General features: G+C 36.0%; 2 protein-coding genes across 3 annotated transcripts in view; both read right to left on the bottom strand.

Annotated features, from left to right (window-relative positions):
• Window positions 1-27,060, bottom strand: part of LOC123546591 (microspherule protein 1-like) — a 247,089-nt gene that overhangs the window by 84,773 nt on the left and 135,256 nt on the right. The window lies entirely within an intron of this gene.
• On the bottom strand, window positions 3,713-14,645 carry LOC123547775 (uncharacterized). Its single transcript, XM_045335030.2, has 3 exons — window positions 13,667-14,645; window positions 8,158-8,304; window positions 3,713-4,720 (listed from the first exon to the last, which is right to left on the bottom strand). The coding sequence occupies exons 1-3, from the start codon at window positions 13,914-13,916 to the stop codon at window positions 4,530-4,532; spliced, it is 588 nt and encodes a 195-aa protein (XP_045190965.2). The 5' UTR covers window positions 13,917-14,645; the 3' UTR covers window positions 3,713-4,529.

Genomic DNA, 27,060 nt, shown 5'->3' with positions numbered 1-27,060 from the left:
TAGAAATATAGTTATTATCAGTCTAGTGACTAGTCTGTTGTAAAAGCGGATTTTAAGGTGAGATTGGTTGAATTGAACGTCATATGTTGTACTAAATTTGGTTTCGAACTGCGACTCTGGCTGTGATTTCTGTGCTAGATGCTTCCTTTGTTTACATGTAATAAGAATAACGTAGGAAAGTAACTCCGAAATGTATTATCAATGGTTTAGTTGTGCGTGTATTGCTTTAATATTTTAGTATTTTATCTGCATAAATATCTTACTGAGGGCTATTAGTTTTGTGCTTTTATCGTAAGAACGAAGTCCTCAATAACAGTACAGTACATTTGTATTTCTATTCGTAAGGTGTTTGATTGTGCGACGTTTAACCCAACAAAATAGATAAACAAATCAGATATTTGATTTTCTTTTGTTTAGATGTTCGTGTATGCAGCTTCTACATCCTCTTGTAATAGGGGTATACTAGGAGTCGCGAAATGGGATGGTCTCGGTTGAGTTTTTTCATCTTAGACTGGTTAAATCAAGAGGAAGCTTTCCTATAAGGGTAAGCAAAAGCTATTAAGTAAAATTACGGGTTGATCTATGAAAGTAGGTGGGCCTGTGGTCTAGTGGTAACACGCTCGATTGCCAATCCAAAGGTCCGGGGTTCGAATCCCGGTCCAGGAACTGGAAATTCTGAGATGCTCTTGAGTGTTTCCCACCTGACTAGGGCTGCACTGGTTCTTCCCAGGAAAAACGGTATCGCTTGTATCGGTTCTATACACCGGGCACGTGAAAGAACCAGACTGTCTATTCGCAAAGAGCTAGGCTAAGTTAGCCGGACATGCCTGTATCTCTCTCTGTTCTCTCTGTCTGTTTTGGGGGCTTTATCTCACTCTGTCCCTCTGGTCAGATCGCTCTGTGTCTGTACTAGTAGAGTATGAATTTCGCGCCCTGTGTGGCTGCCTTTGCTATATGAAAAGCGCCTTTGAACGTGTTTATCATGAAAAGGGCGCTATATAAATCTGGTAAAATAATAATAACAATAATAATAATAATATATTTAAACATAGTGAATGGCTGGATTGTCCACTACGTGATTTATCAAGATATCTGCCTGACATGTCTAGGGTTGGACCAAAACATTCATTAGGGATAGAGTGACTGCTGCATAGTTGGCCTATTGGAAACATTGGCTTTCGGTGGATTAAGTACAAATAAAAGAAATAGCACGTATCAAATATAGTAGAATGTAGCTTTTATTCTCATTTTTGAAAGTAAATTGGCGAACAATCTGATATTATTAGTGTTTGGATACTGTTTTCATTTAAGCGGATATGATATTCAACGTACAGTTTTATTGGCAAATTTTATTTGATAAAATATTTGGTGGCCCTCAACACACTTTGTGCATATTGTGTACATAAGCATAGTATAATTTAAGGTCATCAGAAACAAGTAGGCTTCTTTTAAAAAGATAATTAAGTCTATCTTGTTACCAAAAATAACATATTTACTACAAAATACAGTTCCATCTCAAACAATCTTCAGTGAATTCAACACAATGTTCTTTAAATTTCTATGTCACAGATTAGATGGAGGGTTAGATAGGGTCGATATTTACTCCTTTTTTAAAACCATAACAGTTAAATGGTTAAAAACTGAAAAACAACAGAAAATGCAAATTAGTAATACCATCGTTTTTCTTAAACCAGTATGGTAAAAATCTTCTTATATTCAATACTAACATAGATTCAGTTACAAGCCTTCCAAACGTAAACTTGAAAATCCCATTATTTTATAAAAAAATTAATTGAAACTTGGATATAAATAAAACAAAACGATGTGGATAAAACAGAGAAAGTACACAGATTTTATGACATTCGCAAGCAACTTATCTGGGGAAACAGATTAATTAAACATAAAGGAAAGTGCCTGATTTTCAAAGCGTGAATAGACTCTGATTTGATTTTTGCAAATGACATTACATTTGTATTTCAAACAATGGCGAAATATATCCCAATTTTATCTGCCCAAAATTAGCCAGTAAGCAAAAATAGATCGCAGAAATTAATATCATTAAACAATCATTGGCCAATGCATGGAAACATAATATGTTATAACATATTAATACTAAAACATATTACGATATTCGTATCAAAGGCAAACTTCTCGAAGAAACCGTAGTACGAACAAGGATATATATGATATCTTTGTTTCTTCAAAATTTACAAAACCATATATACATAAATACTGGGTCCTGTGAAATTAACTGGAATTCATTTTACTATATTTTGAACAAATGTAATGTTGACAACGAAATAAAACAATTCAAATATAAAGCCGTACACAGAACATTGTAAGTAATCCTTGTTGCAAATTTTGCAACGAATTCGAAGACTGTGACCATTTCTTCCTCAGTTGCAAATACTTAGATTCATTCGTGTCTAAAATTGACACAACTTTTAGAAAATGTGGAATAAATAAATCCTTTAAAAATTTAAAAAGCATAATGATTGGTTATAAAATAGAACTTAAGGAGTATAATGACATTAATCTACTATTAAACACAATTTCATACTGTATATATAGATAATCACATTTTTTTGAGTGAAAGAAGAATGAAACATCTGAACATGTGGAATATCTTATATACCGATATTTTAATACTTACCGAGTTTCTTGAAAACAAAAATGTATGTACATACGTTCTAAAAGACTTTCTAAAATACGTGTACTGTTAGACACTTCTGACATGAAACGTAGAAGAATATGAATACAGCTTTTGTTTTCTTTTCTTTGAAAAGTATGAACTGTTACAAAAATGCATGTCTACATGTAAAAATGTCAATAAACGGGCTGTCGTTTAAGCAGTTCCAAAAAAAGGATTCTTTTAAAAACGAAACCTAGGAGAGGTCCAGTATTGCTCCTTTTAAAGTTTTATCAGGGACATAGATAACAATTGTTATCTGTGTCTCTGGTTATATGATAGGTTGTGCTATATACGAAAAACGTTTTCCCTGATGCAGATCACTGTGACCAATTAGGGGTCATCATTCTGTCTTCGTATCAAGTTTAGAGATCCTAGGCCCAAGCTTTCTTTGTTTATAGTCTGGAAACAGTTTTCCTGGTCCAGGTCACTGTTACCACGACCTAATGATCTCAAAATCAAGAAGTCATCTTCAGGATATGATCAGCCTTCGCCAATCCGGGGACTGTAGACCCAATGCATTTCCTAGTTACTGAATTTCATTTAAAAATGTACAAAAGCTACCACTGCAATAATTGTACACTGAAGTCTTTGGATCTAATTCCGAACTTGGCCCCCTGGTGAAAGCTGCCAGATTGGCATCTTACCATTTTTGCGAGAATCTCACATGACAAGCTTGTTTGTCAACTGTCCTGTTCGTTTGGGCCCAAGAGAATAGCTTCCGAGAAGCTTTAGAAAAGCTTGGAAGAAAATTCCAATCGAACGGACATCTGCCGGAATGAAAATATATATCATTCTTTTTTTTCAGATATTTTTATTGTTAATGTGTTATTTGAAAAAGAAATTCTAAACATTTTATTTGTTCTAGTTTATTACTCAGTTTGTAAGTTTTATATGTCGAATTGCTGCCTTGTTTTGATCACGTGATTAACATCTCTGCTACCTCTTCCGACTATCGGGTGGAAGACACAGAAGATCTGCTAAAAATCGAACATCTCGGAAGAGCTCTTCTTATTCCGGCAGATCTTCCGTGGCCCAAACGAACGGGGCAAACGAACCGCCAGTTAAACAATAAATTTATTCAATTGAACGAAATATATTTTAAAGTGATTAAATGCATATACATATCTTTGAATACTGCGAACAAAGAATAGTGAATAATGCGAACAAAGAATAGTGAATATATAAACTGAACCGTTTCCAACATTTGTAACAATAGTATTACATAGATTTCTTTATTATTTTCGTCTTAGAAGATTTCAAAACTTTAACTTGTGCGCAAGCGCATTGGGCCATTTCAGACTGGCTCACCGTAATTTGCGATAGAAAGTGAAGTCTAACGCCGTAAAATTAGTAGATTAGTCTAAATCCTCCTAGTTTGAAAGCCAACACTATGGAGAGGTCTTGATAGACCTCTCCAATAAAATCATCATGTTGTAAATTCGTTGTCTAGTGCATGTGTGCTTTTCATGATACATGTAGCTTTAGCATGGTCTGTTTTGCTTCTATGCATTTTAGCTACTTCATTTCATGATACTTATATTTCATACAATATGCCATGATATTTTATTAATTTTCTGTAATGATATTATAATAATAAAGTCACAGCCTTATCCCATTCAATTAGTATTTGTTAATTATTGTCAATAGTCAGAACCTTACTGACATATATGGTTTAAATCTAGGTCGCTTTTCATCAAGGTTTAAACAACATGCCTTAAAGAGTGAGTATGAGTTGTCGCTTCTTACATTCGTATCCTACTGATAAAATAAATCAATATCATTCCTTGTTCTAACTGAGAATTTTACAGTTAGACCTCCAGATAAGTAATTCCCATCTTTACCGAAGACCTGGAATCGTCCTAGCGGCGAGAAAATATAGCACTGCAGCAACAAAACTTAGGATCCCTGATACAATACAGAGGCCAAACGCAGCATGGGGTTTTATATCTGTGTTGAATCCAGAATCGATTGCTTTTTTCGCTTTATTATCAGCCACGAAGACGATTGCGCCGATTATCATAAGCAAACCTGCAACAATAATAGAAGTATTAAGGTTTTTGCTTTAAATCAAAATTATCTTGTTTATATATAGAGAGAGAGAGAGAGAAAAAAAGGTGTACAACTTATATCAAACATGGTCACGATTCATTACAGCATATGCATGATGCAATAATTGCATCTGGTCACTTACTAATTAAATTATTTTATAAATTAATCATCTTTGCAAGTAAAATGCATACACGAAACAATAGATCGAATGACAAAAAAAATGCTTATGAACGTTTTTACAAGTAATTGATAACAAGTGTCTACCAATGAGCTTTTGAAATTTTGTGTCATTGGCGTCATTCAATGATTCATGCAATATATTATCGCCAAAACTAAAGTATATATTGCAAAAGAATTCATCTCGTTTATGTTTCATCTTATCACAGTCAATTGCTATATGCACTAGCTTGTTATTACATAAATTTCCACAAGAATCGCAGATAAATATTTCTTCGTGGCTTGTGTCAGACCATAATTTACTTGTTTGAAATGCTTTTAAAAATGACTCAGAATCCAGTGTACAGTACCATAAAATGGCTCTTTCAGTGTTCGTATGTAAGAGGCGAAATCTAACAAAGTCATCGTCGGTATTCATTCTTTCTTTCCATTTCTATACTTCCGAATTATGGATAACATATTTACATATTAATTTCCACCTTTCTTTAGAATTTTTAGCCCACCATCATCAGATGGTGGGCAAATCACTCTGCGTCCGTGGTCCGTCCGTCCGTCCGTTAACAATTTCTCGTTATCGCATCTCCTCAGATACTACTGGGGGATCTTGACCAAACTTTGTCAGAATGATGTATTGGTACCTTAGTTGTGTCTTCCTAAAAATCAGACTGGTTCAACAATTTTTGAGTGAATTATGGCCCTTTGTTTATTTTGATTTCTAAAATAATTTTATATCCAATGGCCCTCCAAGTAGTTAAATGGTTTTTATGGCCTTACCTGTAGAAAGGTCATAAAGTCTGCAGGCACTAATGAGATAATGATTCAAGTTGTTTGGACCACATGCATAGTTTTGTGTACTGAAATGAACTTTGACCTTGAGATTGACCTAGTGACCTACTTTCACATTTCTCAAGCTACAGGCTTCAAATTTGGACCACATGCATAGTTTTGTGTTCTGAATTGAAATTTGACCTTGATTTTACCTAGTACCTACTTTCACATTTCTCAAGCTACAGCCTTCAAACTTGAAGCGCATGCATAGTTTTATATACCGAAATGAACTTTGACCTTGAAATTGATCTAGTGACCTACTTTCACATTTCTCAAGCTACAGCTTTCAAATTTGGACCACATGCATGGACCACATGCACAGTTTTGTGTACCGAAATGAACTTTGACCCTAATTTTGACCCAGAGACATATTTGTGCTTTGCTCATAGCACATTCATATATTGACCAATCTCTTTGATATTTAGTTTGTAAGTACCTTGTATGGAGTCAAAATTACCAACTGGTATTAGAGCTCACTGAATCCAAGGACTGTGATGACCTGGATTCTGACATAGTTACCTACTTTTGGGATTTTGAGCTAGTTTTTTTGAAATTTTGAATATTCAAAAATGACTCAATGGTGGGCGCCAAGATCACTCTGTGATCTCTTGTTTTAATTGTACATAATTTATTATATATTCGAATAATTCGTACTTGACAAAAATATCGATTATGACTGGAACAAAAACTTTGTGTTGCTCACAGTTTCTACATATATACAAAGAAAGGCGAGCGTTAAAATACGGAGAAAAGTGACGATTTGACTGTTAACCTTATCTCTGTCAGTCATTTTGCTATTCAGGTAAATACCGACATATTTGTCATTCTGAACAACCTCATTTTTTTCTGAACCCTACAAGGTCATTGTAGTTCTAATTCTTGAATGATCTCCAAAAGTATCCACATAACTTTTTGATGGGTTAATTATGTATCTATGCATACATGTATATGTATATGTAAAGTCAAGTTTACAGGGTTTATTGCTGATAGGGCAATATCGTCTGCTAATGTAGCGTTTCCTATTATGGTATCTAGAATAAATGTGCCGAGACCACTTTTCTCTAGTTCTTCGAGAAGGCCGTCAATATACAAGTTATATTTCCAGGTGAAAATTACTCCTCCCTGTCGAATTTCTTGTTGAACTTGAAAGAAATCTGACTGTAAACCGTTTGCTACGACAAAGATGGACATATTTGTATGGGCATCAAAGAGTAGGGTCCAAATTTTTCCCTGTACACTAAGCTTAGACAACTTGTAAAAGACTCCAGTTAACCAGACAGTGTCAAAAGCCTTTTTAGTGTCAAGAAAAACTACATACACTTTTGAGTTTAGTTCAGTATTATGGTATATATAGACTCCTGGAGCTTACAGGAAGCTGTAATTGCGCCAGAATGTATTTGGTACGCGTTCTGTTGACAGTTTAGAAAGGAGATATTGCTGTCTGATGTCCAAGAAGACAACCGATCATGAACTATACTTTCGAATAATTTATATATAACTTGGAGAAAGGTTATCTAGTTTATTCTAATTTATTTCAAGTCGATTGTGAAACAAGTTCTACAACTTATATTTCTATTTCTCACTCTCGACACCTCATTCCTGATAAAATCCATCGCCACGAGGGTATGAGAGAAGAAGCTAGTTTCCCTTTTAATGCTGTGCGCCAAGCAAGGGAGCTTTTGGTACCATTTTCACGTCTTTGGTATGACGCGGTCGGTATGACACGACCACGCGCATTCGAAGCGGACGCTCTACCACTAGGCAATCGAGGGTTATCTGACGGTCATTGTTCGCTTCTGTTCGGGGATTACCGTTGTCTTTATATTTTTTATGGTTCACATCATTGGTGAAATGCAGTAAACATGTAAAGGTTTTAATATGTATTGTAATAGTGAATCAAATACATAGTTGTTAATATCAAGCGACTTCGGCTAAAATCAACCGTCCTTGACCAACAACTAAGCAAATATAAAACCACAGACCCTTGGGGTTCGGACCCCAACATACCCCATTCTCCTCCGCCCCAGGTTAAGTTTAGCCAATGTTTTTTAGCATTTTACCATGTATTGAGCATAGGTGACGATCATAAAACGCATTTTGTAACATTTCAGCGTGTAGCACATGAACAAATTCCTTTGGATGTGATTTGGAATCAAATAAAGATGCTACATGATTGTCAGAAATACACTTAACTTTGGTAGCGGGATAAACCCGCAACCAAAAACAGCGCGACAAAATTCTACTTTGCCATGTCCTCTTGTTGTCGAGTGTTCACTCTCCGGAACCTGAACGCGATAACTTTCGGCGACAACACGATAGAATTTTTTTGTCGTGTCACGCGTATTGGCTGGGATGCCAACACGACAACGCGAACAATTTGAAGCTTTTGTTATATTTGTGTAGCGACCTACCTGCAATAAATTGAATCGGCGAAGCAGCATACAGCAGACGGTTGTCGTTCTTCCTAACAAACATCTTCAAGCAGACGACAACTGCGGTCGCTGCTGTTGCAAGGATGGCCAATATCTCAAGAGCGCGAGTCGCTTTGAATTCAGATGCTGAAAAATATTGAATACTTAATTTTGTACATGTTTGTTTCCTTATACAGACATTGATGTTCGAAGGAACAATACTTCGAACTGATAGACTAAAATAATTAATTCATTAAGACTGTTATGGCTCCAGATTTATATTATTTTTTTCGAAATTTATGAAATGCTTTTAATGGTTATTAATTGCAATAGAAAGAAGACACAAAGTGATACCGTATATTTTAGGCACTATTTGTCAAAACACTATTGTATATGGTCAACTAAGTAGCAAAAGCGTTAGTCACGCAAATGAAATTTTACATAAACAGAATAAATTTAGCCGAATTTTATATCATAAACATTACAATATCAACTAAATGTAATATTTGTTTATAACTTTTGTCATCTAATGTCAATATCTATCTGATTTATTTTTAAATATTGGGTTATATGTTGCATTTTGTGTATAATAAACCTGTTTATTATTCATGAACCCCTGTTCCGGTTAAAGGAGTACGCTAGAATTCCCTCAGTATATGAGATGGGCGAAATTTTTTCCAATAATAGAATTTCTTCAAACTTGTGGATATTGAAGGACAATCATCAAAAAAAAAAAAAAAAAAAAAATACAATAAAAACCATAGGTCACCGGTATTGAAAGAGTTATCTGCCCTTGAAAACGGCATTTTTGTTTTTAGCTCACATGTCACAAAGTGACAGTGTGAGCTTTTGTGATCGCGCAGCGTCCGTCGTCCGTCCGTCCGTGCGTAAACTTTTGCTTGTGACCACTCTAGAGGTCACATTTTTCATGGGATCTTTATGAAAGTTGGTCAGAATGTTCATCTTGATGATATCTAGGTCAAGTTCGAAACTGGGTCAACTGCGGTCAAAAACTAGGTCAGTAGGTCTAAAAATAGAAAAACCTTGTGACCTCTCTAGAGGCCATATTTTTCAAAAGATCTTCATGAAAATTGGTCAAAATGTTCACCTTGATGATATCTAGGTCAAGTTTGAAACTGGGTCACGTGCCTTCAAAAAGTAGGTCAGTAGTTCAAATAATAGAAAAACCTTGTGACCTCTCTAAAGGCCATATTTTTCATTGGATCTGTATGAAAGTTGGTCTGAATGTTTATTTTGATGATGTCTAGGTCAAGTTCGAAATTGGGTCAGCTGCGGTTAAAAACTAGGTCATTAGGTCTAAAAATAGAAAAACCTTGTGACCTCTCTAGGGGCCATACTTTTGAATGGATCTTCATGAAAATTAGTCTGAATGTTCACCTTGATGATATCTAGGTCAAGTTCGAAACTGGGTCACGTGCCATCAGAAACTAGGTCAGTAGGTCAAATAATGAAAAAACCTTGTGACCTCTCTAGAGGCCATATTTTTCATGGGATCTGTATGAAGGTTAGTCTGAATGTTCATCTTGATGATATCTAGGTCAAGTTCGAAACTGGGTCACATGCCATCAGAAACTAGGTCAGTAGGTCAAATAATAAAAAAACCTTGTGACCTCTCTAGAGGCCATATTTTTCATGGGATCTGTATGAAGGTTAGTCTGAATGTTCATCTTGATGATATATAGGTCAAGTTCGAAACTGGGTCAACTGTGGTTAAAAACTAGGTCAGTAGGTCTAAAAATAGAAAAACCTTGTGACCTCTCTAGATGCCATATTTTTCACAAGATCTTCATGAAAATTGGTCTGAATGTTCATCTTGATGATATCTAGGTCAAGTTCGAAACTGGGTCACGTGCCATCAGAAACTAGGTCAGTAGGTCAAATATAGAAAAACCTTGTGACCTCTCTAGAGGCCATATTTTTCATGGGATCTGTATGAAAGTTGGTCTGAATGTTCATCTTGATGATATCTAGGTCAAGTTCGAACTTGGTTAGCTGCGGTCAAAAACTAGGTCATTAGGTCTAAAAATAAAAAACCTTGTGACCTCTCTGGAGGCTATACTTTTGAATGGATCTTCATGAAAATTGGTCAGAATGTTCGTCTTGATGATATCTAGGTCAAGTTTGAAACTGGGTCACGTGCCATCAATAACTAGGTCAGTAGGTCAAATAATGAAAAAACCTTGTGACCTCTCTAGAGGCCATATTTTTCATGGGATCTGTATGAAAGTTGGTCAGAATGTTCATCTTGATTATATCTAGGTCAGGTTCAAAACTGGGTCACATGAGGTCAAAAACTGGGTCACTATGTCAAATAATAGAAAAAAATGACGTCATACTCAGTTCAAAACTGGGTCATGTTGGGACAGGTGAGCGATTCAGGACCATCATGGTCCTCTTGTTTCATACAGACACTGATGCTGGAAGGAACAATACATTATTGGGAAAAAATTCGCCCCGAATTCTAACGTGCGCCTTTAAAGTTCAAGAGATCACGACGACAACAGTATCTTAGCATTTAGCTGATCTTGTAACTTGAAACATGTGAGCTGATCGATATTTATACATATTTGATATGAGTGGAGCAATTAGTTACAAAAGAAACATTCACAATTTATTTACTGATATGACACTATGACCAAAGCGCCCGATATTTAGTCCATGCATTTGACAAATTCAAGTTTCCTGAAAAGAAACTTTCTGACTCGACACTTGACCATGGCCCAGTTGTTCGAAACTTTAACCGACTGTCAAAAACTAACCGCTAACCGCTGGTTAAATTTTGTTTCAAAGTCTTGATGGGAAACTATAGAAACTATGCGAAATTTTGATTTACTGTAAAGACATTTTGGTGTTCATAATCCTAAACTTATTTACATTTGTTTTTTCTAAGTATATCAAAATGTTGAAATATAACGTAAAAAGTAGTAATCGATCGTAAGCTTAATCGCCTGTTAAAGGTTCGAACAACTGGGTCCAGGTATTGTAAGGCTGTAACACCTACATTAAGATTTTGTGATGTTCAACTTTGGACAATAGATATACAGACGTTTAAATGCACATTTGTTTTGAATTATTGATTGATAAACATTAAAAGCTACTTAAACAAGAGCTGTCCGTAAGACAGTGCGCTCCACTATTCGGGGATTTGACAGTAATATATGTCTGAATAAGAGAACTCTACTTTAAAAGGAAGATACATCAAGGGGCATAATTCCATCAAATACACAAATCTGAGTCATTAGGATTGTTACAACATATGCAGATGATGATGATAAAGATATATTTTGAGTTTCAAGTTATTATCTTATATAGTACCAAAGTTATGTCCAAAAAACGTTTGTAAAAAATGTAAGTATAAAAGGGGCATAATCCGGTCAAAAACACAAATCAGAGTTATGGGGATTGTTACCACACATGCAGATGATGATGATAAAGATGCGTTTTAAGTTTCAAGTCTTTATCTTATATTGCATTAAAGTAATATCCAGAAAACGAAGATTGCAAAAAAAGTTTATGTACAAAAGGGGCATAATTCTGTCAAAAACACAATTATAGTTATGGGGTATGTAGCCACACATGCAGATGATTATTAACAAATACTTTTAATTTCAAGTCCTTATCTTTGAAAGTATCAAAGATATGTCTATAAACGTAGCTTTCGAAAAAAATTAACATGAAAATAATTCCAAGTATATCTCCTTGGTGACCTTGACCTTTGGTATAATGGGCCCAGCCCCTGCACATACTTTGTTTGTATGCTGGACAGTTTTTATTTGAACTTACAGTATGATATAAGCAAAAGTAACAAAGATATGACAGAAAAACAAAGGTTGCCGAAAAATTTTAATCTTAAAAATAACCTAAGTATAACAACTTGGTGACCTTGACCTTGGGTATAATGAGCTCAGCCCCTGCACATACATTGTTTGTATGCTGGACAGTGTTTATGTGAAGTTACAGTAAGATATAAGCAATAGTAACAAAGATATGACAGAAAAACAAAGGTTGCCGAAAACATTAACCTTAAAGATAACCTAAGTATAACAACTTGGTGACCTTGACCTTGGGTATAATGGGCTCGGCCCCTACAATACATTGATTGTATACTGGACAATGATTATGTGAAGTTACAGTAAGATATAAGCAATAGTAAAAAAGATATGACAGAAAAACAAAGGTTGCCGAAAAACTTTAACCTTAAAAATAGCCTAAGTATAACAGCTTGGTGACCTTGACCTGGGGTATAATGGGCTCAGCCCCTACACATACATTGTTTGTATACTGGACAATGTTTATGTGAAGTTACAGTAAGACATAAGCAATAGTAACAAAGATATGACAGAAAAACAAAGGTTGCCGAAAAACTTTAACTAAGAAGGGTCACGCCGACGCCGAAGCCGACGCCGGGGCGAGTAGTATAGCCCCCCTATTCTCCGAATAGTGGACCTAAAAATGCCGCCACTTTCATCAGGACGCAATTCAGAGTGACACACCATGAAACCATCTGAAGCTATAACCGCCAATGTATGTGTCAGGCGCTCTGAAATGTTCGTCTAAGTTCGTAAAGGAGAAAGGGAAAATTTTAGTTATATTTTTCATAAATGAAATCTTGAATTAAAACATGCACGTTTTAAAGAGACATGTGCATGAAATAATAACTTGACGAGGACTTTTCTAATTTTGTAGTTCACACATCCTTTATTACACAACCCTGGAGGGCTATAACCGTTTTTGATTTGTGCTGGGTTTAATTTCACACTTAGACGATCATAAACTGCACAATTTTCCAGCCTTTAATGGTGCTTCTGGGCATTAATTATTATTATTATTATTATTATTATTATACCAGATTTATATAGCGCCCTTTTCATGATCAATTTCACGTTCAAAGGCGCTTTACATAGTTCAAATGGAGCCATACAGGGCGCATAATTCATCCTCTACCAGTACAGACACAGAGTGATCTGACTAGACGGACAGAGTGAGACAAAGCCCCCACGACAGGGAGATCAGAAATCAGATACAGGCTTGTCCGGCTAACTTAGCCAAGCTCGTTGCGAATAGACAGCCTGGTTCTTCAACGTGCCCAGTGTACAGCACTGATACACACAAGGATTGCCTGGGTTCCTGACCAGTACACCTCTAGTTGGGTGGGAAACACTGAAAAGCGTTTCTGAATATTCCCGAGTAGCTGCCGGGGATCGAACCCCCGACCTCAGGATTGGAAGGCCAGTGTGCAAATCACTGAGCTATCCGTCCATCCAATTAAGCCACCAGCGGGTACCTGGGTAGAGTTACTGAATTCCGTAATCCAGCTGGATGACATTTTTCATACGAGCCAAGACTTGAGTCCATGGCAAGCGATTCGAAGACAGTTGCCTAAACCACTTGGAAACGCAGACTCCAGTTTGAATAATGAAAGACAAGCACGCGTTAGCGTGACCTCGAGCATTTTTTAAAATAAAAAAACAACAACATTTGTACTTACGCAGTAGAAACCCTTCTATATCATCAACTGAATTGCACATCGAAATCACAGGGCCATGGACGCTCTGAGGCATTATCGATGATATGGAAAGTTGGATATTGGCCACACAGCTTTTCCACAGTCCAAAGTAGATACTTGTCCCTGGTACACCCTGTATACTCCCGGAATAGAACCAGTACGGGATAGCCACACCCACTATATTCAAGATTAAAGCTAATCCAGTGACACAAAGACCTATTTTCTCATACATTTTAATTATTTCTATGAAGGTTTTAAACGATCTTTTTTCGCAAAACTATAGATAAGATTAACTAATATTGTCCTTAAAACACGTAAAACTTAATAAATACTGCACCTTGTAGAAAACATCCGCGTTTATAAGACAGCACGAAGGTTTCCAAGAAATGGTGGTGTATAATCAAGGTGAAAACACACCTTACAGTTAATTAAAACAAGCAAATTCGACGAATTGTTATCTCCCGCTGAAAGGGTTTGTGGTGAGGAATGGCAAAAAATATATCCGGCAAAAAGTTAAGGATACATACTTTATGTGCGTTAGAAGGTTTCGTTGGCTTCTAGTCTGAATGGTAGTTCGACAGTGTGTAAGATGGGTGTCAGCATCGTACATCGACAGTTCTGTGTAAAATGACATGTTCATGAGCTTCATGAAATGTTCGTGAACTGGTCATTTCTAGACAGAAACACCTTCGTACTTGGTCGATATCCTACGCGAAAACCCTATTTACTCCATATAGCAGTTGAACGAATATAGAGATAGCAGCAGTAAGGTACCTGTTCCGGCTATCTAGACCGTCGTCCTACAGACCTGTACTGTCCCCGTGTTCACAGCACATCTTTAGTCTCAGCTGAATTTGATAACTAAAAGTAAAGTTAATATCTATTTTCAAATGGCTATTCCTGTATAAAACAGCTGTTATTGTCACTTTTCGGGGGTGTTTTAACAGGCGAGGAAACGTGTGTTAACAGAGATTCTCGCGCTCGCGTGCTGTTATAACACCTTTTTCATATATGCGCGTTCCGTGGCAAATCATAGACGTATTACGGCCCAAAAACGGATAATTCAAATAGAAATGACGCCAACGTGAAAAAAAAACTCGGATATTCCCGCGCATTTCATGGAAACTTAATGATATTGAGGGAGAATGTATTCATTTATTGGATTTTTTTCGCGCTTTATGCTAGAATGTCGTCAGCGCATGTTCATTTCGTGTTATAACATCTTCAGAAAAAAGCATGCGTTATCCCTACATTCAGTATCGATGGTCAGTCTCAGTTGGAATTTAACCTTGAAGTTTTAAAAAATTGATATCAAAATTTCAAACTCAAACTTAGCTAAGACCGAAAAATGTTTTGTGAACACGGGGCCAGATAATCGAGAAAGTCATGTTGTTTCTCTAAGAACTTATAAGTCGGTATCACTGATACATGTTCAGTATCACTGATCTTTTAACCACTGGTTGCCAGTGAAATACAGGGTGCAGTACAAGGTTCTGACCCACACCTTTAAGGCTGAACACAATAAATCCCCTGCCTATATAAGGGATATGATCAAAGTGTATGAAACGGCCAGAAACCTAAGATCACAAGTCACGCTGTCACTGACAATGCCAAAAACTAAAACAATGATGTATGGCAACCGCATGTTTTCGTCCACTGCTCCAAAGCTTTGGAACTCCCTTCCCGTCAAGATCAGGGAAGCTCACTCTAGCTGCTAGCTTCAAAAGCCTGCTTCATGATTTTTTGTTAGTGTGGAATGCATTTTTGTTTGTGTTGAATGCGTATTTGTTTGTATTGTTTGCAATTAATTCTGTAAAACTCTTTTGAACATGTACATGTGCATGAAAAGAGTACTATATAAATATGGTATAATAATATAATAATAATAATAATAAATAATAATAAATAGTTTAAAATCCTATATCAGCAGACGGTTAGACATTTCACACCCTTTTAACTATGCTTAATGGGCTTACTTTGCTAATGCGTGGCTCTGAGGCTGTGTTTTAGGTGCTCTGTGCTTCCGAGAAATCTACCCTTACCTATTGTTACGTTTTACTTGCAGCGCACATGATCGGCGTACGCCGGAGCGTTCGTTTATACTAAAACCGGCTAGAATTCTTTTCTTGCCGCTCACATGACCAACGTATCCCGGGTTGGGTGATCAGAATTGGCCCTTTGATAGATGATGCAATAGTAGCGGTTTGTTAATCGGGCAATTCTAATTAGAGAATCGCGCTTCCGTAAAAGATTAACGTATTTTACAGGGATGATACAAAGCAAGGAATTATGTAAAGTGTCTTTGAACGTGTTTATCACATAAATTTGGTATAATTCAGTTTCAGTTTATACATTTGCCTTTGTCCATTTACAAATATAATCCGTTCTCCGTCGTAAAATAGTGTCACGGTATTGTGAGTCATAGATTGTGTAAAATCAAATAAAAATTTATGAAGGATGAACATTCGGTTTGTTGTTTACACAAGACAACAACAATGGATATAACGCAGTTAATTCAGAAATAATTTATGCAGCTCATCCCTTACTGACATTTTTATTACATTAAACATCCATATGAGAAAACAAATTGTTTTACGTGTTGTCATTAACGTTCGGAAATTTCAAAAATTGCAACATCATTTTCTTATGCAAATCATACTAGATATACTCTTAAAGTCTTCACGGAACTTCATGGTGATTTCATTGACTATAAATGTGTTAAGCAGGGGACTCCGTAGCTGCCAAATGGCTGAGATTGCTGCTTTCAAACCACTTGCCCCTCACCGATGTCGGCTCGAAACCTCGCTTTGGGTGTATAATTCTTCAAGTAAGGAAGCCATCCAGCTGGTGTATGGAATGCTGTTGGTTATACGTGAAGCAATCAAAAAGCTGAAAAAGTAAAAAGGCTTTTTTCAAGTTAAAGATGAATTGTCACGATGTGTGTAAATATACTGTGAAACATTTCCCGCAGTGGCTGGCCATGAATTTTAATATGAACTCAACAGAAATAGCTCTGTATAAGTATTTAAATTTATACAATTTCATCATTTTCGTAGTATTCATAGACAAGTCCCCATCTGTGTTTTTGAACATGAATGGAATTGTATCTGCGTGTACTTGGCTCTGTGGACAGTATCAGTATTGTTTTCTTGAATCATGACTACTGGCAATACGTGACTGTTTCTGTGAGCCTTTTGTAGCTGTCAGTGGAAACCCGTATGGTCAACTGCCAAAAGAGTACTAGTAATTTTTATTTTGCGAGGAGTATAGATTATGGCGGTATAGGTAACTTTTTTCCATGAAACTATTCAGTACCTATTTACCTACTTGAGAAGCGGTTAGGCTCGTCTTTGCAACAAAAGCATCGTTATCCATAAACACTTCCTGCGTATAGCAATAAGATTTGTTTCTTAATGTACATGTATACGTTTAAAAACTTAAAAACAATAAAGACTTTTTACAACCAGTACTAATACGCAGTCTTCAGTCATTCATCAAGTACTAAACCGTTAACTAATAAAATAACACCAATAAATATTTGTATCATTTGTAATATATTTGTCTGCAAAGAGTCCTATTAATGATATGTTTCTGCCAACTTTAGAGATGAAATGTTTTAGTACGGAGTAAACATCCTTTAATATTGAAGTACTGAGTAAAATCTATATGTTAGTATATATGGAGGGATCTCCGCCAGGACATGCATGCTGCTAAATGACATTGCTATGTTATTTACTTACATATGGGTTCTGCAACATTGCAACTGCATTTTAGTTTCTTACATTTGCCTTACAAGAAATTCATCTTTAATGCTTCTTAATGCTAAGAAAACAGTCCTTTCATGAGTATCGGTTATTCTTGCATGTAATTGACAAGTGCGTTCAACCTTTTTGTTTGCTTACTGCAATATTGAAATGTATACCCATGCTATTACTAACTGTATTCTATGTTTTCTTACGCGTATTTGACTTTGTTGCTACTGAATGTAACGAGCTATTAACAACGTTGTGACTTGTGAATATTCCGAAATTTTCATAACTTGATTGTTACTGCTTTTTGGATTTAACATTAGTGATGTTTGCAACCACTTGGTTCTTGTTTATATTACAGTTTCCCGGCAAAAATAATATACTAAAACACATGGCTTTAATAAATATTCAAACTTGCAGTACAACAAAAATTTGAGCACGGTAGTGCATTACAACATTACAGGGAACCAACAAAAAGCAAAACATTTAGCGCAAATAAGTATACACGGGAGACCACTCTCGACAGCAAATTCACGTGTTCGGTAGTTTCCGTGGGCTGTGACTAAATACAGAGTTGGTGCACCTGTGATATATTACAGACTCCGGTAGATACCGGATTAACTAAATTTGAAAGAAAACACCTTAAATGTATCTATTTTGTAACCATGGTGATACTAACCCTAACCTCTAGTCAGTATATTATGCATTTGATACACTAAATGCGTGCGGACATGCAAAAAAATGAGTAATTTTGCCGTGCGCTCCAATGGATAATAATTCCGCGCCTGCGCAGAACGGCTGCACCAACTCTGCAATGAGAAACATTCGTTTCCGTGGGTTAAACGGTGAGAGAGTCTAAACTTACCCGTGTACTTGTGTTGGTTTCGGTGTTATCGGCAATGAAAATATTTCTATTCCTGACAAGTTCTTAACAGTATTGGCACAATCAAATTGTATGCTTTTTGAACAGAGAGCCAGCTGAAATCCTTTACCTAAATACTGTCTTCAACAGAAATTGGATTGTTTGTGTGTGTGCAGATCGTATTCCACTTTTCTTTGTTGTAGCGATGACCGCTTCTGTGCTCAAGGGCGTAGGAGCTGGGGCGGCAGGACGGCACCGCCGCCCCAATAATTCCAGGAGCGGTGAAATGCCGAACTCGTGTTTTTTTGAAAATGAGAATAATACAGCGGTATTCCCTTGTCAATTTATCATGAAATGCATCGGCGACTGATATGTACACAGAATCTTGTATCGCTGACACTTTGCTAGATCACCATGGTGACAGTGTATTGTACCAAAGTTGCTGTATTTTCACACCCCGCAGACTCGGGTTATAGGCGATACATTAATTAATGAAAGTCAATCGTATTTAATATTGCATACTGCCGAACAGATTATAGACACTTGCAATTAATGTTGTGTCTCAAATTCTGCCGACTGAGTAAAACACAAACACAAATCGGCATCTTTAGATGTCTTTTCATAAAATTTATAAAATTAAATATTTTGGACACTTAAACAATTTGTTTGAAATATCAAAGAAACCAGTCATAATGAATCTACGCATCAAATGTAGAAAAATCCTCATTGATTTTACAGATCTAGTTACATTAACAAGTATTACAGCTTCAATATAAAAATGGAAAACCCCAATTAGCCACACCATTTTGCGTTTCCAAAGCGATCATTCGGTAAAAAGAACCCTGAACTCCATTTATTCAACCCTCAATTGTTTCAGCATATTTCCATGGATTCACTATGATATGAGTCTTCTGCTCGATCCCCTACTTAGACAGTATTGGTTCTACCCTGGCAATACATTGTCCGTATCTAACATAGTACCGCCATTTCAGTGTTTGAACACAGTAAACTGAAAATAGGGGTGAAAACTCGAAAAGAAACGAGTATGTTCAACAGCTACTGAGCAGTCCAAGAAGTCGCCAGATTGCACTATTTATTCTAGTTATATGCAACATTTTCACAGGGCCAACCGTGACCCCGTTCATTGGAGGGAGATGGGAGGGGTATTCCCCTCCCAAACCCACCCACCCACCTCCGCCGCCCCAATGCTCAAATCGTCCCAACGCCCCTGGTGCTGTATCGTTGTCATCTTTGGTTACTGGTACTCTTATTGTGCTTATTCTCTGTTGCTTTATACAAAAATGTCTTCTAGTATTTTGACTTAATTTTAATTTGAGGGAAGTTGTTCAATTTACATTAATCAAATCTCCCTGAATCTGTTATGTATTTACTGAAAGCTTTGACCAGTACGGTTTTTTTTAGGCAAATTCGTTGGGTACTTTTTTTACTAAAACACCGTTCATGGTTCACTGATTTTACGGAAACTGCCGGAAATTCTGGTTCCCAGCTTTCTACGAATTTCATATTACAAATGTTAAAGTCGCATTTGATTAACTTCGTGCTGCTTAGTGCTTACTTAGCTCTGTTTTCGCCTTGCATAAATTTCAATCATTGCAATATTTAGAATCCGTAAATTTAAAGTAGGGACCTACATAGAAAAGGTCTACAACAGGGACCTATATATCAAAAACAAAAAACAACGGGCAACAACTAAATGTTAACATGCATGTGTTAGTTTTATATAATGGAGGAACGATTTAATCAATTTCAGAAAGTAAAACGTACAAAACACTTAGAACGTGTTCACATAAACATTTTAATATGCCACAGAATGGAAGCATATGCCATTTACACGCACGAATATGCGTTTTACATACATGCAGTGACGAAAGATGCAAGGTATGTGCCACTAACGGATGGAAGGTAACACAAAGACGCATGGATGTTGCATTTAGTTTAAAACGAATAACACAAGGCAACATGCATTTGTCATTTAGCAGCATGCATGTCCTGGCGGAGATCCCCTAAAATGCAGTTGCAATGTAGCAGAACGCATATGTAAGTAAATAACATAGCAATTTCATTTAGCAGCATGCATGTTCTGGCGGAGATTCCCTTCCATAAGTATATATGCTATATACTAATATTTGGTTTGTTTATTTGTTTTCTTCTTATCTGAATCTCTATTTAAAAATGGATCTTAATAAGTGCGAGTTAAATTAGAAATATTGACTATTGGTCTATAAAAGAACGTGGCTATAAAACTATGAATTAAATATAAACAAATAACTTTTACTTTAGCAGAATGTAAGCCGCTGTTATAAATTGATATCAATGTTCTTATGTTAGTCTGTGGTTATTCTTTACTATCCGCGGAATCGGCTATTTCCGTTGTTTTGGACGGACCGAGCCGGGCCGGTATTTATTAATAGCCTTATTAGTGAATGGAAATATTAAAAGTTCCTAGTAGATAGTGAGAAGGTGAAAAAACAATAGATAGCATGTTAATATCTTTATCTGTAGTGTTACCGATGTAACCAATGCTGGCATATAACTTCGGTAGAAATCCCTTGATGACCTAATAGTTCAATTCCGCATCAGCCTGCTTGAAACATTTCAGCAATATGACTAGGCAAACCATTCCAGGGTACTGTGACATTTGTAAAAAAGAACTAACACTAGTTTAGTGATATAGTGATGTTGGTAATACCTATACAAATATTTGTACATACAAATGAATTGTGTGATAATCCGAACATAAAACGGATTTTTATAACATAATAAAATGTAAGAAAAGTAAAAGAGCCCAACGGGTTTCATTTCCTATTGAACTGCTTCAAGATTATAACTCAAACTAGATCCACAGGTCGGGTAGGTATTGCTCAGTCTAAGAAGTCCATACCTATGAAGTTATTTTGTGAAGAGTGGTCATTATCTGGAAATATCGACACAGTACTTAGTAGGTAGAAAACTAACGTCAGTTGTCTGTTTCAGTTGCATACACACATGTACAAATAAGATTATTAATGACAATGCCGTCATTGTGCCGTTCTTAAAGGTGGTTGACAAATTTTGGTCAATTAATATATTTGTTCAAAAAATTTAGCATCTAATCATTTATTTGTCTTCTCAAAGTTCCTAATAACATTTTTAAACTTTTTAAACTTTCAGTTTGTTAATTAGATTTTACATCCAAATTAAGATATGAATACTTCCCATATTTTGATGGCGGAGGAAAAATCCAGATGCACCTCCAGACATTGTTTCTGGCATGGGCGGGACCCTGGGTAGACTGGCTCCCGTCCCTATGTTTGTTCTTATTTACATATATCAGTTTTTTTCATTAAAAGGGAAGTAACTCCAGAGGGTTGTTTCTACATTGACATTTTTTATTGCCCCTGGCTCCAAACATGTATGGTTCAGCCAAAATTGTGCTATTTTAGAGGCTTAAAATTTTCTAATAAAATGTTTCCTATATTTATATAAAAAATAACCATGCAGCCAGGGAGCCAGGCTAGACCCTGGGTAGAACAACTGACTTTCATCGTGTGAAAGAATTCTACGCGTTAAGCTATTTCGAACCCACAGTGATATGTGGTCTGCAATCTTTGAACATACAAAGCAAACACACGAGGACAAAACGAACAGACAAAGGAATACAGTAGGGCACCGCCTTGAAATGGTCAGTGGTAAAAACACCACTGGGCAGCTTAATTAAAATAAAAAGTAATCCCCGCCAGGTGAATCTCTAACACACGCAACGGAAACAAAAGGCATGGCATGTAAAACACAAAATGCTTCTGTATAAATAGATCTAGCAGACCTTAAGAACCAAAAAAAAAAATCGTATGTACTCAATGTCTGAATGCAGAAGACAGAGCATCAAGAGAAACACCCTTAATGGGCCCGACGAAACAGGCCAGATAGGCTACAGTTCAGTCCCGGTGAGATTTAAAAACTGCTAACCACAGAGTCCCCTCCCGTCAGACACAATGAAAGTGGGAAGCGTACGTAGTGTCCAACTGTAAACAGGTTGAACATTAAACATGCGGTGTGTCTCAAAACGCTCTATTTCTACATCAAAACTGGTCAAACTAATAAAGAAATAATAAGCTGAATTTGAACGATTTCCCCTTGTGTACTACATCGAAACGTTAGTGTTAAATAAGAAAGGGAGGTAATAAAATTTATTTATATGCCTGCCAATTGCTGAATGATTGTTGCAATATTTATGCCTGCAATATTTGTACAAATTATTTAATAGTAAATTTAACTTTACAAAAATATTAAAGAAAACTTTAAGAATAAAAAATTTACGAATAACCATAAAATGTGTGGTATATATATCCTGGATTTTTCCGTTTACAGTTATCTACTAAAATTGTTCAAAATAATTATGTGCTGCTACTGTAACTTAGTCAGTACAGATGTTTGAAATGTTATGCCGATCGCATAGCGTGACATGTAATAACGTTTACGATATAAGGTCTTACTAGTTATCAAAACTGTAAGAGCATTTAGACGTACGAAAACATTTTTACCGAAGAGTGGCAATGACGGTTTAGATTTGAATAGATATACTACAGTACATTAAAATAAGGTGAAAATTGTCATCCGTCTCCATACCGTCGAATTCGGTTGCGACTGACGAAGTACGTATATAGAGCTTTTGCTACAAATTTCTAGGTTCGTAAGTCGTCCATTTCGTGTGTCCATCATAAGTACACTAGAACGGAATCCACGTCCGACCTAGTCATGTACACGTGAAGACGTCAACATCGGCATGACACGAATGACAGCATAAACAGTCTGCGTCACCATTTCGGACAAGAACTCGTGGTATAGATTTATAACAATAAATTCTAGTAGTATTTTTATTTCGAAAAGGGAATTGAATACCATGTTTCAATTTACAGTTCTAAATGTGATTGCAAATGAATTTGGCTATGTTTTGTTTTGAATACACGTCCCTTTGCTCGGGGGGGATGGATGTCGGTTTTGCCATAATTATGACTCGTTATAAAGTTGCAGAGTAACAAATTTTAATGATATTTGTTCGCTATAGCGTCGCTGACAATTGCTCGATACCCATGGTAAAATGTGATAACTTTACATAACACGTAGGCCTACCTGTTGTATCAGGTCAGACCTGTGTAAAATACCTTATGAGATTGGTTTGATGTAATAGAACCACCACGATCACTTTATATGACCTGCTTAAAATATGTTCATATGCGATACTAGTTTTAACGGGTATCAACCGTGATTCTGCTGTAAAGGTTATCATGGCGATACTAGTTTTAACGGGTATCAACCGTGATTCTGCTGTAAAGGTTATCATGGCGATACTAGTTTTAACGGGTATCAACGGTGATTCTGCTGTAAAGGTTATCATGGCGATACTAGATTTAACGGGTACCAACGGTGATTCTGCTGTAAAGGGTTATCACGGCGATACTAGTTTTAACGGGTACCAACGGTGATTCTGCTGTAAAGGTTATCATGGCGATACTAGTTTTATGGCCAATAAAATTCAAAATGGCTGCCATAAAATATTTTTTCAATGAGAATATTGCATCAGTTGAGCGAGCATATTGTGTGAATATTGTGAGACTGAGCATGATGGTATAAATGTTGGTAAACTATGCTCATAAAAATCTACACTTACACTGGGTAAATAAGTCAATGAATATAATCAATGAAATCCAAGATGGCCGCAAAAAATCAGAAGGAATGGATTTACTTCGGATATGGACACCTGACCTCATATATCTACAACAGGTCATAGTAATTGCCATTGGATTAATTATCCATATACAGCCCTGATTGCTTATGTTGGTATATGTTGTTCTTCTGTCATTGACTGACCCTAGATTTAACCTGTCATTTTAGTTTAAACATGTTTCATTGCAGCAATTAATGAAACATTTACAAAGTACTATAGTAATAATTGAGGAGACGGACACACAATACTTTTTAGTGCCCCTCTCTTGGTATGTCGCATTAAGACTGCCAATAGAGACGAATCTGCTGTCACGTGTATGTTAACAGCTCCATTATATCAGTATTGACACGATAGTTCTTTTGCACATGTTCTGTCATACGAAAGAACAACAAACTACCCATATAATGGCAATATTACAATACCCTGGGAAATCGAATATGCCACACTGTAAGCCCCGATGTTGCTTTCAAAAGAAGTGCTGGTTTCTTCCATTTTCACAACAAAATAATGGGGTCTGATCTTACAAATAGATTTCCCGTACGATGTCACATCTGTTGAGAATTCTTGGAAGAACCTTTACATGTATGGTTGAAGTATCTATGATGAATACTCAATGAACGCTTTCGAGGGACGAAGAAAATATATTAGGCGAGGCTCTACCGAGCCTTATATTTTTTTCGTAGACGAGCCTAATAAATCTTTTTTTTTTTTTTTCAGACAGTAATCTAATATTTTATTTATCCTACCTGCTCAGAAAAATAAGGAAAAAGTCGTTGGAAAGAACAACAGCGTGCAGACTGGACGTCATATAATATGGCGTTTGCAAGTGTAATTCAGTTTGTGGAAAATTGAAAAAAAAAATGCAATATAACATTTTTGTTTCCGGATTAAAACTTTTGATTTACCACTTATTTTCTTAGTTAGAACATTTCCAATACAATGATAACAGTTTCAATGAAAAATCCGGAAAAAAAATGTTTTCAAAATTTCCGACTGAAGTGCTGTAAAAGTGAAAAATAGCAATACCTTTTTTGTTTCAGGATAAAAACCTTTGATTTGACCGCTCATTTTCTAAGTTCAGACATTTTCAATACAATGGTGATGATTTAAGTGCAAAATTTTGATAAAATATGTGATTTCAAAAGTTCTTGCAAAAGTGAGTTTATTAGGCAGGCCGATTTTATGCTATATCTTGTATGAGGGTAGGATGTTTTATAAGCATTTTTAGCCTTTCGCAACTTACGAGACTACCCTTGTCTTGAAGGTCGGTCTTTAGGCAATCAAAAACACAAAAAAAATATTGGGTTGACCATAATGCAATGGAACCATGGTCACGTGACTGAGAGACTTTCAAGCAGCTTCGACATAATTTTTGAAGCATATTACGTAGTTTAAAATCACCCGCAGACATTCCTCTTTACAGTGAAGCATCAATAAAGCTTATATCGGGCATAAAAACGGTAAAATGGCACTATACTACCTTCTTACCATTTTTACCGTTCTGTACCGTTCAATCTAAATTCTGTTAGATTCGGTTCATTGATATTTGATATTGTGTTAAGCAACGTTATGATATGCTATAAAGTTTAGCTGAATACATGCAGAAATATGTCATATATAATATAGCGCTTTGTTCTTGTTTTAATTAATTTCAACAGGCAATACAAAACCAAGACGCCGGCCAGCTTTTTCAATTAATTAAATTGTACATGCATGTCTTCTAATCATATACATGTGTACATGGAAATTGTCATAATATCTCGGCTTTCTATATTTACAAGATTTTGCGCCTCTTATAATACAGGCCGGGAGCCGAATACAACATCCCCGATTAAGCTACTAATTATACAAAATAACCTCAATTATTTTAAGACAAAAGACCTTTCGTTTGTTTTAAGTTTAACTCCGTTTTTTCAACAGTATTTCAGTTATGTAACGGCGGACAGTGAAACTAACCAGTGCTACTTGCCCCGTGTTCACAAAACATTTTTCTGTCTCAGCTGAGTTTGAGTTTGAAATTTTAATATCAATTTTACTAAAACTTCAAGATTTAATTCAAACAGAAACTAAGCATCAATACTGAAAAGTAATTTGAAAATAGTTATTAACTTAAAATTTAGTTTAAAACAATTAACAAAATAATGGACAGAAAGAAATACTTAGTTACGCCTAAAAGTATATACTAGTCGAACAAAAATTAACGATTTTCACAAACAAACCGGAATTGTTTTCAATAGTAGGAATAGTTATGTAAAATTAGAGAAACACGTTGTCTTAATTAATACATGTAAATAAATGAAAACGTCTTTGAACACAAATTCCCAGTTTCACACGTAAGTTTAATTAGTATTGAAATTCATGACTCAGTTTCAGTAGGGTTGAAAAACTCTCAACTTCCGTCTATATGTTCTATGATGTTTTCTCTTTATAAATACTATGTTATTATGTTTTTGAGTCATTTTGTCAGTTATCACATTACATTGGTTGATTTAACAAACGCGCTTCACTTTTTTAATTTACAGGATTTATCAGTATTTTATTCCGTAAATTGTATTACTTTTTTGTTTAAATATGTGCCCATTTTACACTGATGCACACTAAAACAAACAATGAGTCATGCAAGGTCAACGGTCACGGTCACACTAAGAGGCCAAATATTTTATGTCATTTTCTTATCCATTCTTTAAATGTTCATATGCATGAATGGTTATTCAAACACATTGGCGAAGCATTCACCATCGTAAGACAATATGTGACGTGCGATGTAAAGATTCTTATAATGTATGTGTATGTACGGGTTTAACGTCTTTTTTAACAATTTTTTAGGTGTCTACTTGTAGCAGTGAGCACAATGCCCAACTTTATAGTGCTGCCTCACTGGAATATCACGCCGTAGACACGTGACATGATACCCCACCCAGTCACATTATACTGACACCGGGCTGACCAGTCCTAGCACTACCGTCTTAATGCTAAGCACAAAGCAAGGAAGCTACTATAGACTATTGTACCATTTTTTACGTCTTTGGTATGACGCGAC

This window comes from Mercenaria mercenaria, chromosome 9 (assembly GCF_021730395.1).
Source record: "Mercenaria mercenaria strain notata chromosome 9, MADL_Memer_1, whole genome shotgun sequence".
In the NCBI taxonomy this organism is placed as follows: Eukaryota; Metazoa; Mollusca; class Bivalvia; order Venerida; family Veneridae; genus Mercenaria; species Mercenaria mercenaria.
The sequence above is the reverse complement of the archived record's forward strand: the minus strand, read 5'-3'. Positions and strand labels throughout refer to the sequence as shown.

What these genes read in the sequence shown, in the direction of transcription:
- LOC123547775 (XM_045335030.2), bottom strand. Translation starts at nt 13,916, where the DNA reads ATGTATGAGAAAATAGGTCTTTGTGTCACTGGATTAGCTTTAATCTTG. An exon ending in TATAGAAGGGTTTCTACTGC is followed by an intron (nt 8,305 to 13,666) that starts GTAAGTACAAAT and finishes AATATTTTTCAG; the next exon opens with CATCTGAATTCAAAGCGACT. An exon ending in GCCGATTCAATTTATTGCAG is followed by an intron (nt 4,721 to 8,157) that starts GTAGGTCGCTAC and finishes TTATTGTTGCAG; the next exon opens with GTTTGCTTATGATAATCGGC.